Below are 13,134 nucleotides of genomic sequence, written 5' to 3'. Positions count from 1 at the left end.
CACAAGCAAAGCAAAACAAGGAATTCATTCACTACTCCCCATTGCCAACAGGCGTTCAGCCATCTCCAGGAAAGCAGGGCTCCATCACGCGTAACGGTTACTTGGGAAGACAAATGCCATCACTCCTAACATCCCCCCTTTCTCTCTTCTTCCCCCAGCTTTATATGCTGAGCATGACATCATATGGTATGGAATAGCCCTTTGGTCAGTTGGGGTCAGCTGTCCCAGCTGTGTCCCCTCTCAACTTCTTGTGCACCCTCAGCCTACTTGCTGGTGGGGTGGGGTGAGAAGCAGAAAAGGCCTTGACTCTGTGTAAGCAGTGCTCAGCAATAATGAAAACATCCCCGTATTATCAACACTGTTTCCAGCACAAATCTAAAACATAGCCCCATACTAGCTACTGTGAATAAAATTAACTCTATCCCAGCCAAACCCAGCACAACTCATAACTCAATGTTTGTATTCAGTAAGTTCTGCTTCTTCCTCTTTTAGGAAAAACTTCACTGAAAGGGTAGTCAGGCACTGGAACAGGCTGCCCAGGGAAGTGGTTGAGTCCCCATCCCTGGAGGTATTTAAAAGATGTGTAGATGTGGTGCTTAGGGACACGGTTTAGTGGTGGATTTGGCAGTGCTAGGTTAATGGTTGGACTTGATGATCTTAAGGGTCTTTTCCAACCTAAATGATTCTATGATTCTTTCAGTAAATGTGATACTAATGTGATGGAAAGGAAAAGAAAAATATTTTTTGCCTCTGCCTTTTACTTTATCTGCTTGAGTTTTAAAAGTGACTTAGTCCATTCCCCCATCCAGTTCATAGAAATATAAAACTAGAGAATGCTACTGCTACTTGGCTAATATAGAAATATCAGTGTGCATATTTATATTTAAATACAGGCACCTCCTGCCCCCCCCCCCCCATTTATAATGCCTTACATATTGATTGTTTTGAAGATCATTGAACACAGATTTTTAAGAAATAAAGTTTCAATTCTTCTGTGAATACAACGATTATAAGCCAGTGTTGTTAAAGCTAAAACAAAGACTAAAACGAACAAACAAACCAACCAACCTCCCCCAGCCTCTCCAAACCTCCCCGCTCTTTTAAATGGGCTTCTAGTAATTCCTAAAGCCAGCATGTATCATCTGCTCATGGCACAGTGGGGAATATTATATGTAGTATTTTCTAATATATAGTAGTTTCTATCCAGGCATCTAGTTTGGTATGCTGAACTCAATGTGATAAAAATTCCTTTCCCCATAAAAGTGACTCTCTAGCTATGAAGCCAAATCAGCCCTGTCTGAGTAAATAAAATAACCGATCAAAGAGAAGCTAATGCTGACTTCATCTATTAAAAATTCGAGCTAAAGATACTTGGGGAGGAAGGATGAAAAGAGATATTTCTTTAGTTAATGAGTGAAAGAGGAAACCTCTTCAAGCCATTGAAAGTGGTCTGGTTTGCACACTCTCATTAAATAACTTCTTCTATTTCCACTCTTCATGACAGATTATGGACCAGAAGAACCCCTAATCTGAATCAGTAGGGCATTTCTTATATTATTAGCTTAGGAAGTGATGATAAGTCAATATAATGCCACTGTTTTTTAAAGACGTGTTTATTAATTATCTGCAGTCAGGAAATTTGCTTCTTTTCTTGTTCTTAAAAAAAACCAAAGGTGTATTTTGACTTGATGCAAGAATAATAAATTCTATGCAAATCTTTTATTGTTTTCTTAATTGATTTTTGAAGTTAATGAAAGGTAAAGATTTTTTTCCTCATCAGAAAAGGTTATTTGCCTCTTGTTTACTATTCTGATGTTAGTGTATGAAGCATACAGAACGCTAAAGTCATGCACCATTTTCGCAGAGACATCTGTTTGCATATAGATATAAACACAGTATGTAGAGAGAAGGAGAATGAGAAGAGGGTGAAGAAGTTAATATTTGGAATGAAAGCTCAAGCTAATTGTTCCAAAGTGTTTCATACCCCCACTAGGAAGAAAAGAATCTTCTGGGAAATTGTCCCCATTAGCTGCAATTTATCTGTAATTTAGGAATAGTATGCTATCCTTTGTAACTTTTTATAGATGATCTCCTATGGAGAATATACATGAAAAGAATGTTCACTCATTTATATTCATTTTTTCCAGGGAATCTAAGATTTCTTCTGGTGAAAAGATGAAGATTGGAGGTGGAGAGGATGTTGCCTGGCTGCAGATAGGTGATCCCACTGAAAAGGATAAGGGGAACTACACCTTTGAAATTTTTGGTGACAAGAAATCCTACAAACGCACACTTGACCTGTCTGGGCAAGGTATATTTATAAGACCATACTTATATGGCGACTTTTCATGGATTAAACAGAATTTACTTGCAATAATCAGAGGAATGACAGTAAAAACAGAAAGCCTTTGGTCAGAACCAGTTGTAGTTTAGTTGCATAACTGTTATGATCTTTTTAGTCTTATATTTGTTTTCACCACCAGTGGCATTGGGTTTCAGGGGTTGGGTTTTCCATTTTGCTACTGTGTAACCCTGTATGGGTTTTAAAAGAGCTTTAACATGTGCACATGTTTAAATGTTTATACTGAGCCCCACATGCAAGTTATGTTCATGGACAATAATGCTCTCAATTGATTTGTTACAGCTTTTGATGATGCATATGCAGAAGTTCAGCGACTCAAGTAAGTGCTACATCTTTTGCATTTTAATGCTGTAACAACAGCATCTTTACTTACAGAAAAAATATTTTACTAATAATTTCATTAATAACATTATATATTTCTCTTCCTCTCTTCCTCAACAATTTTAGGGCTGCTGCTTTTGCTGAGAAGAGTAAGTTTATTTTACATTTTATCAAAGGTGTAGAACTAGTCTAGTGTTCTCTTTAAGGCATCCATCATGATATGCTACCATAGCTTTCAGAGTTCTGTGCCTGCAGAAATCCCCTGCACAAAATACTGCAGTAATAATAGTAATTTGTGGATTTATTTCTTTTTAATTCCAATGGAAACCCACTAAAAGGTTTACACATTTTGGAAGCCTCCACTATATATTCTTCTGTCTGCAGAGGTTTGTGAGGTGTGAGCTTCTGGGTGTCATACAAGGAGGTGTTGACTCTGAAATCTGATGATGATACTGAATATTGGGATCTACATATTAAGTTAAAAAATTACCTGCTAAAGCCTGTTGGGCAATGCTTGCTGAGACACAGACACTGGGGAAGCTTGTAACTGTTAGGGGCTGTAGGAATTCTGGTACTTTGATATCAGTTTCCCTGGTAGTGACAAGATGCGTCTGTCCACAAAGAGGGTGGCAGACAAATTTTCCTTAGATCTTAGATACTACCAAGATGCTAAAAGCATCCTCCTTGCTTTGCTCTGTGCCCAAAGCACAAACTGTCAAACTCAGCAGTAGCTTCAAGGTTGTTATGTGTATCAGTTTAGAATGCTATAGCACAATCTCTGCTAAAAAAGAAATCTGAGAGGACCATAAAATACATTAAAAAGAAATAACACAAAATATCACAAAAATTGTATTATTTTATGTTTCATTAACCGGGGCTACAGTTTTTTTAAAGATAAGTTCAAACGAAAGCTGTGACTAATATGGCACCAAGTTATAATATCATTAAGAAATGAATAATTTTGAGGTCTAAACTTCACATGGTCCACATATTTTTCTTTAACTCCTAGATCGTGGTAAAGTCATTGGTGGTTTGCCTGACGTTGTTACTATAATGGATGGGAAGGTAAGGACAGTTTTTCTCAACGGGTCATGCTGACTGGTGAGAGGTTTGCTTTGATGGCAAAAGGGGAGGGCATGCAGATTATTTCGTAGAAGCTGAAAGCAGGAGAAGGATAATTTAAACCACCTAATGGTAGTCATTTAACTGAGACACATGCAAACTTTAAGTGAACACAGGTACTGTAAGCTGACTACACAGTCAGAGGAGGCACAGCCTGATTCAGATCTTAGGCAAGCAAGGTCAGCCTCAAGAGAATCTGGTCTTGTGCTGATTATGTAGAGGCTCTGAATTAACTGCATGCTCAAATCTGGGCTGGCTTTCAGCTCTGTGTACTGAGCAGAGCAGTTCAAGAGGAGAGTTCACCCCTGCACTGTAGAAGAAACTGAAGAGGCAGGAGGAAGCAGCCACTCTTTGAGAGCCAGTATAACAGAAACAAAAATTAGGTCCCGTTCTCCAGCACGCCAGACACAGACTGTTATGGCTGGCAAGAGTAAAGGAGGGTAAAGAACATACCTGGGCCAAGGGGCTAAACTCTGACCTCTTCCTATATATTGGCAGATAGCCCCATTACAATATATAATTACAGGAGTTTGAAGGCTGGTGAATACACATATTTTTTGACAACAGTAATAACTAAATGCCCAGGTACAAAATCAAAATTGGTAAATCTTCGCAAAGTCCCTTCCTAGGTCAGCTTGACTGGTGGAGATGAAATGTCATGATTCTGACTGACTGGTGTCCCTCACTGGAATTTTTGTCATGGTGGAGCAGGACCTCATGCAATCTCAGCCCAAACTCTCCGGATACTAAGACAGAAGACAACTATTAGTCTGAGCGGCTGTTAGCCCTTACAGGTGTGAGGAAGTACTGGAACTCAGTCTCTCCATCCTGGGGGTGAGTTCCAGACTCCAGACACCCAAGTCTTCAGTCCAGGAAAGACAAACACTTTTCATCATTCCCATACAGACAGCAAGTTCTTGTCTCTTTCTCCTGAATCAGATCTTCTTCTGTTGGGTGCCCTGTCCTCCCCTATGGGGAGAAACTAGGTCTTCAGTCTGGGAAGAAAAATTACTGAAAGAGAACAAGGTAAAAAAAAAAAGAAATCTGCAGTATTGTACGTGGTGCAGAGAAGGTACTTGGAAATTATTATCCAGCACTTCTCATAGCACAAGAACTAGGGAATGCCTAATTACATGGTCATTACAGGATTTACAGAATCAAAAGGAAGTATTTTTTTCAAGTGGTTCATACTTAATTTGTGCCTTAGTACCTTAGGCAAAAATAGATTTGGGTCCAAAAAAGAAAACAGGCAATATCATGAGAGGAAGTCCAGCAGGGACCATTAAATACAACGTTCTCAATACAAGTTGTGCTTATGACCAGTTTAAAAGCCACTGAATTGTGGAAAGCAGAAAGGTATACTGGGAATAGGATCACATTATTCATCCCCTGTATTTTTGTATACTTACTTAAGCAGTTGCTTTTGACCTCTAAAAGAGCTAGGTGGACTTTCATTCTGACTGACTATAGCAGATCAGCTCATGAGCCAATGTGACTCTTACCATCTGCTGGCTATCAAAAGCATGTTGATCAGGTTGTTTACCTCTCTTGTATGAAGTGCATCTTCGAAGACTACAGCTGTTTTGCTCTGTGTGGAAACTGTCTTTCTTACCACTGGAGTAAGAGGTTGCACACAACTCTTCCGACTTTCCGTGTACTTGGCCATTTTCTGGATATCCAGGAGCAGTCTCTTTAGAAAGATGGGGGAACACGTGGTCCTTGCAGTGGATGCTGAAAGCTGCTCAACTCTGGACCAGAGAGAGATGATTTTCCTCTTGGCCCATTACTTCCTTTGTCTCTAATGGGTGTTCACATGAGGTGCCTTCTTACTGTGGTAGACAGAGGCACCTCACAGAAAGCAAGATAGTCTTTTAGTAGGTTAGGTGTAAGCCACTCTATGACCAACATCTTAAAACAGTCTAACTGTAAGGAGATAGCTTGCTGAAGTCACCCCAACCCCATGCACAGACTAGCTGCAGTTTCCTCATACAATCATGCCATAAAACTACAACCTTAAATTAAGGGAATGCTACATAGTGCGTTTCCAGAAGTAAAAGGCTTCAAAGGAGACCTAATCATGTGAGGATTAAATAAATGAATGTGTGAAGACAAAAATCTCCAATTCTTGAAATCAGGCAAAACAAAATGGATTGCAAGGAAGTGAAACTCTAAAATCACCTCTATACTAAATATGAACAGGTACCATGCAAGAGTTGTGTAACTACAAGTGTGAGAAGTAACTATAGGAAAAAAAAAAAAGGGCAGAGAGTTTTCCTCATGCAATGGAATGGTATAACTACACAAATATATGGACAGAAAACAAAGCTTTACTAATGCTTCTTAAGAGAATATAAATGATTTTAGGTCACATCTATAATTTAATAAATTAGAACAGGCCCAAATGATCTAAAATGACTGTGGAATATATCTGTTCTCTGGTAAGTTTTTAATATTAGCTTATTAAGACTTGATTAATTATGATTAATTATTAATTGCTCTTAAATGAGGTCACTTTTGCGGGCAAGAGTCATGAAATGTTGCCTGAGTTGCAGAAAGGACAGTAAGATTTAACCTCATGCTATTAGACATTAGTTTGATTTCCCAAAATTTTATTTTAATGTTTGCATCATTGCTCCTTTAAATAATTTATAGTAAGGCTAGTTCCTATAGGCTATTAGTTAACTTCACATTCCACATGATATCACTCCTAAAGAGTACTCACACGCTTAGGTTGTCACTAGGTTGTGCCCAGAGCGCGTAAATCTTCCTTCAACATTCCCCCCTGACTTTGGAGCCATGTAGTATGCAAGACTGCTTCTATTTGTGAACATATGGCACTTTTGATCACTTAAAATTTCTTCTTGCTTTATTTTTTGTCTGAGTTATATCACACCTTTTCAGTCATCATCATTCAAGAAAAATATTGCACAAAAACATGCATGTGTGCACACAGACAGACTTTCTCTGCTCTCTCTGGGTCAGGATTTGGTGAAACCTGAAGGGGAATATGGAAGGGAGGGAATATATGGAAGCATTCTGGTAGAAACTATCAGTTTTGGGTTGTTCTTTTTTTTTTTTTTTCTTTCTTTTTTTCCCCTAACACAATGGTGCATATGTGAAATTCTTAAGGTGACCTTTAATTATCTAGGGCAGAATTTTGGGCAGAATGAGTTTAAAGCAAAGGTGGACAAAGTAGGTACTAATCAATGCAACTTCTCAAATGATTCTTTCATTTATTCTGTCATCACTGTACCTAAATACATAAAGTTTACATACATATGCATATGGTGGTCAAAATGGGGTTCAGCAGTAACTATATAAAAATTTGGAAGAATGACCATGAAAATTTTATGGGCTTCTTCAATCTCAGTTCAGTCCTTGGAAAATATCTGAACTGCCAGGATGGCCTACTAGGTCATTTCAGCTATTCTGAATACGCTATACATGTGTGTAATACTTTTGCAACATTTATGTATTATTTAATCTTTGTGAAATATTTCCATTTTACTACTCAGCAGCACCTGGAATCAATGTCCAATGATTCATGTTATGTACTCTATTTTTAAGTGATTTTTTTTTTTTTATCATCTCAAGCAATAACCTCAGGAGGCCTTGGTCAGAAAAGATTTGCTCAGTTCTCCTCCCTGCTGTTTACAGGGAAACTTCAAGGATGTTTTTAAACCTATCATTGCCTGAACCTCATGTCAGACTAATGGGTTGTCAGGAGTCTCCTGCAGGCAGGACTGCAATGACAGTCCAACTTGCCATCTTCAGACACTGTTACCCTGAGGCTACTACTGCATCACAGTCACTGATAAGATGATGCAAAGACTGAATCAAAGGAAAAAAAAAAGTTAGAAACTCTACTTTTCAGTCCTCAAGAACATGATACCTGTCTTACTTTAATTAAGTAGGAATAAGAAGTGCCTGAAAGCAATACTGAGAATATTCTGGTTGACCAAATCTGACTGATCCTTAAAATTACTTCTTTCTTCCTCTCTCAGACGCTGAATCTGACCTGTACTGTATTTGGAAATCCTGACCCTGAAGTGGTTTGGTTCAAGAATGACAAGGCCTTTGAACTTAATGAGCACTATGCATTTTCACTGGAACAAGGGAAATATGCCAGTTTAACAATCAAGGGAGTGACCTCAGAAGACTCGGGCAAATATAGCATCCATGTCAAGAACAAGCATGGTGGGGAAACAGTGGATGTCACTGTAAGCGTGTACAGACATGGTGAAAAAATGCCTGAAATTAAGCCAGGCCAGCTTGCTAAACCCAGGCCAATACCACCATCAGAAGAAGCCCTCAAACCTGAGGGCAAGGAGAAATCCAGTAAGAAGTAAAGCTTGATACTATGTTTGACAAACAAAATAGAATACATGAGCTGTAGTTGAGGTATTCCCACACATAACTAATTGGTAATGTTCAAACGGAAACTGAGCTTTTAGGAGTTCGCTTTAGGGAGGTAGCTGTGCTATGGTGCTGTACACATCTGCAACAATCTCATTTTGAGTTTATGTAATAGGGTGGGACTTGCAAATAGCAAAAAGCCAAATGCCTGCCAGACGTTCCCATATGCAATGGCAGGTTGCACAAACCTATAGTAAACCTCCATTTCTACCCTCCCCAACTCTCTGAAAAAAAAAAAAAAACAAAACAACCCAACAATCCTCTGAGAACAAATGTCCCATCAGTAAAGGTAGTAAACTGCAGTTGGATACATATTCAGAGATGACTCCTGCTTTGTTCCACACACACAGTCCCTTTGGCTTTGAAGCCTCTGATCCTGTAAGTCTAGTGGATAGTCTCTGTTTAGTAGTGATACCGTTGTTTTATAGTGTGACTTTATCTTTAGTAAACTTTTACAAATGTTCTCTGTTTACTCATTGAAGCATAGGTCACAAGGTTGTATTTTGTTTTTCCTGCTTTGTGCTAATAAAACTTTTAAAGTCACCTTTGCTACTCACTGCTCCAAATCACACCTAACTAGTTCTGTTTACTCTGTTTCACTGTTTAATTATTGCTTATTGCACAATTTCACAGCTGGTAGCATGCAGACTATCGACTTTCAATAAAGAATGCAAATTATGGTTAATCACAGTCACTGGGTGGCACTTGCAACATTAATTTTACTCTTTTCAATACAGGTCAAGATGCAAGCTTAAACTGGTACCAAAAGACATGTATACAATTCAGTCACTTAAGATAATTATGTCTTTGATTCTCCTCTATCCAAAACGAACAACAGAACTCTTCCGTGGGTGAAGTGATGTTCTGCTAGGCAAAGATTTCAATACATGCTTGTCATGAAACATTGAAATAGAATAGGCTTCAGTGAGATCACTCACATGCTTGTCGTAAAATACATGATTAAGTGTTTGCAGTGCTGGCTTTTTCAGATCAGGTTCCCTGTTCAATAAAAGTTCATTTACCTACCTAGATGGACCTTTGTAATTTGCCAAGCAGCTTCCAGCAAAGAGTTCGTCTAATGGTAAGTAACACTGGGGGTACAAACATCCTGGATGCAGCCCTCCTCTCTTGTGACTTCTCTCAGTCTCTAGGATAAATGCAAGGAAAAGGGAGTGTGTTTTGGGGTCATGGCTAAATGCCAGTGCTGAGCCTCTGACAGCCTCTGAGCTTAAGTGTGGAAAATATGGAAATAATTGTTCTGGCTTCCCCTCCCCCCCAACAGACAAACTGAAAAAAAACCCAGGGAAATGAACAGTTTCAGAGTAAATTTAATCTCAAGGCTTTTTTTTTGTTTGTTTGTTTTTCTTTCTCATCTAAATGACATAGACCTTCCATTGTTTTGTCTGGAAAACAAATACTTCACTTGATTCAAAAAGTCTTTTTTTTTTGAGAGAGATGAAAAGCAGAGGAAATGAGAAGCCAATTTACAAGCTGTCAGATACATTAGGTTGGAGCACTTATCTGGGAGACAGGAGAGCAGCATTCCCCTTCCCCCTCCTCTCCATCCATGGGGATTTGAACCTGTATCTCTGACCATCAAGGGTAGTGCACTAATTCCCAGTCTTCCCTGTATTTGGAAGTGCTGCTTCTATTTATCCTTTTTTACTTTGTCTGTCTTTGTCTGACTGAAAAAGTGACTAGACCTAGGCATCCTACCTCTCACATGAGCAAGTTAAATGCTAGATTTGAGAGGTTTTCTCCCTTTCTTGTACTTTATCTTAGTTTTCAGTATTGAAGGAGGGATGGAGGGTGTGGTACTGTAGACTGTTTAAGAATCTGATGGTTTGAACAGATAGTGAGGAGAATGAGGATGGATTCATCGTAGTATCAAATTCCTCAAGTAAGAAAGACTGCAAGCCACCTTTGCAATTCTTTGATATCTGTGAGTAGTCATGATAAAGAAAAACAGGCCAGCTCTGAAAAGGAAATAGTTTTTAATCACACTTTATTAAAAGATGCTTTGATTTTAAACAAACAGCTTTTTGAAAGATTTGTGTACTTAAAGCCAATGAACAGTGAGTTTAAGTACAGTATAAACAACCAGGAATTACATTGGACAGTGATGAAAAATGCTTCTTTTGGGTGAAAAATTCATGTGGCTATAGAACCACATTCTGTGTCTGGTCATTGAATGGAAGTGTCTGAGAGGGTTAAAGACTCAAGAACATGATATTGCCGTGAGACAGCTTAATTAGGAAATTTTAGGACTTAAACCAAAGCAAGGATTTATTCCCCAAATATCTATCAAAATAGGAAAATATATTTTTATATGAAACTGTGATCACAAGAACTTCAGCAAATCTGTCAATAAAATAAATCTTCTTCTTTTCTATTCGAATTTCTTATTAAAGGCCTTTAAGCTTTTCAAAATCTTACTATGGCAGGCTCACAAAACATCAGAGCCAGTCTCTGTAGCATACAAAGTGACTATCAGCAAGAATTTAATATTATTCTTATCTCCTTCTACAGTACACAGGTTAATTTTAGCTGAGACTATCAAATTATTGCATGTTATGGCAGCTTTTCAGAGGTATCCTTGGGCACAGGAGACAAGGTTAGTCTCATCTCGGTTGTACCTTTAGCTGGCCTTCTTAGTTAAGCAAGCTTCACTTATTTCCTTCCAGGCAAACAGAAATAATTTATTATGACAGTTAATCCTCTGCTGAAGTACAGAAATTATCATTCACAGGAACATTGTATTCAAAAGGCTAAGGACTTCCTATAAACTGTTTCACATTTTTCAGTGTTCAGTGTACCTTTGATGCTTTTGTACACATTTAAAAATCTTGTTATCGGTGCTAGGAAATGAATCAGGTCAACTCTGTTTAAAGGGGACTGTCTTTTCAGAGTGAATGTGCATTTAGGTGCCTGGAGGGGCAGTATAATTGGATGGATATTAGAGGGACAAATAGGATGCTCTGGTAATCAAGTCAGATAGATTACATGATGAGGCTTATTAGCATTTGCACACACCCTTCACAGACTTGGTGTCAGCATTAGTTTAATTAATAAACATTTTGAAGGGGGAAGAGAAGAAAGTAAGATTTGCTGGAGAAGGTCTGATGCCAAATGAGCCTACCCACACTAAGGTCAAGGGAGATTGGTTCATTTATACTGGATGTGAATCTAGTCTGTTAATTTTACAAATCCAGGGGCCCATTACAGTGAATTAGCTATCTCTGTTACCTTTAAGAAGAAATGCTTCTATTAGAATGATTTTCTGTCACACTGGTGAGTTTTGTGTTGTCTGAGTTTCATGTTGCGCTTTTCTAGGCAGTGCTAGCGTGAAATGGAGCATCGTTGACTTGTCACGGGAGGCAGATAAGATGTCAGCCAGTTGTGTTGATGGGCCAAAGTTGTGGCTGTGTCTGTCATTTTGGCATTCTGCTACAAGGCTGGCAAGGCTGCCTCTTCTCCAAGCACCTGCTTCCTATGAATCAGCTTTGATACGTTACCATTTTTTTCTTGAAAACAAGTTCTATGAAAATTCCTCCTAAGGCCAATTTACAGGTGCCTTTTATGAGAAAAAGTTTTTTTTTTATGACAGTATTTGCCTCTAGTGTAAATCTTTCCCCAGTCCATAAGGTTCACTTGCATCCCACAGCTCAAAAACTTGTGCACATGTCATTAATCTGCCCTTGTACGGAGACAGAGGTTCAGTGATAATAGCACCCGAAGTGATGTTAATGCACAGACAGGTTTTAAAGGAGACTTTTGAAATATAATAACGCACTTTATTTTCTGTTTTGTAGAACTAAGAATAAAACCTCTAGATGGCACCAGAAGAACAAGATAGAAATGAGCAGATCTTAAAAAATTCTGCCAGCTATAGCATATCCATCATTTTGATGCAAACACATCACTTAGGGAATGGGAGATTATTAAAAGCATTATACTTATGCCAGTGACAAGGACAGGTCCAGCAAAAGACTGTTTCCCGGAAATAGCAGGTGATTTTGCAAGCAATAACGCTGCCTCTTAATCTTTGTGTGACATACATTAAGAGGTTAAGCATGCCTTGTAAAATATTGCAAGACTCATGTTATATCAAGTTTCTCCTTAGGATATGAAAACCCCAGCATATCAGCCATATTTACGAAGGGAGATTTGAATTTAAGCTCTAAAGGCAAACCTCTCAGACTTAGCAGCTTCCATAGATTTTCAAAACACTGTTTCTAATACTGCAAGGCCCATGCCCTACAATTTTTGTTCAGTCTTTACAGAGGGATGATTCCATTTGAAATTAACGGGAGGTCTGGGAGCAAAGAGCACAGGGTCTGGCTCTCAGCACTGCCACTGCAAGATTCAGTGATGTCGAGACCTGTAAGAAACTACCAGTAGCCTTCTATATTAATATTTAATTCCTCATTGAAATGTGCAGTAACTCAGTACCAGCTATGTCCTTGGGTATTAGCTCAAGGTTTATCAGATTGTTATATTTTAAAAATAGTACACTTGACCTCACATCATTTCCTTTATGAACATTTGAACTTTGTGTGGGTGCTTAAAGGACTGTTAACTTGTAATAAACTTGTCTCATTTTTTCAGTTAATGTAACTTCATTTTCTGTTATTGTTGCTCCTCTGTTACATTAATATTGTACAGCTGAGAGTCTGATAGGAAAAAGAGACTTAGACACCCTACTGCAGTTAGAAGTAATATGGTTAACAGCTGCAGCTAAAGCCTTTCCCATGGTATCCTAAACTATCCAGCAGGGTTGTCCCATGCAGATTTCACTGGGCACCAGTGTCACCCAAAAGGGAATTTGCCCTCCATCCTTCCAAGAGCCTCTGTGGGAAGCTATTATCCAACCAATGACGTTGGTGCACACAGCATGTAGAAGAGAGGCAGAT

The 13,134-nt window shown here is 38.6% G+C and overlaps 1 protein-coding gene across 1 annotated transcript in view; it reads left to right on the top strand.

Moving 5' to 3' along the window:
• Positions 1–8,915, top strand: part of MYOM2 (myomesin 2) — an 81,813-nt gene extending 72,898 nt beyond the window's left edge. The window contains exons 35-39 of the mRNA XM_087776342.1: positions 2,148–2,311; positions 2,645–2,681; positions 2,810–2,832; positions 3,693–3,748; positions 7,810–8,915. Of these exons, the coding sequence (XP_087632468.1) occupies positions 2,148–2,311; positions 2,645–2,681; positions 2,810–2,832; positions 3,693–3,748; positions 7,810–8,154 (625 nt within the window). The 3' untranslated portion in view covers positions 8,155–8,915. The remainder of the gene's footprint in view (positions 1–2,147; positions 2,312–2,644; positions 2,682–2,809; positions 2,833–3,692; positions 3,749–7,809) is intronic.
• The last annotated feature ends 4,219 nt before the right edge of the window (positions 8,916–13,134 follow it).

The sequence above is a fragment of the Nipponia nippon genome, unplaced genomic scaffold, assembly GCF_047370975.1.
Source record: "Nipponia nippon isolate SJK-2023a ecotype South Korea unplaced genomic scaffold, ASM4737097v1 scaffold_4, whole genome shotgun sequence".
Taxonomy (NCBI): Eukaryota; Metazoa; Chordata; class Aves; order Pelecaniformes; family Threskiornithidae; genus Nipponia; species Nipponia nippon.
This window is presented reverse-complemented; position numbering and strand designations above follow the sequence as displayed.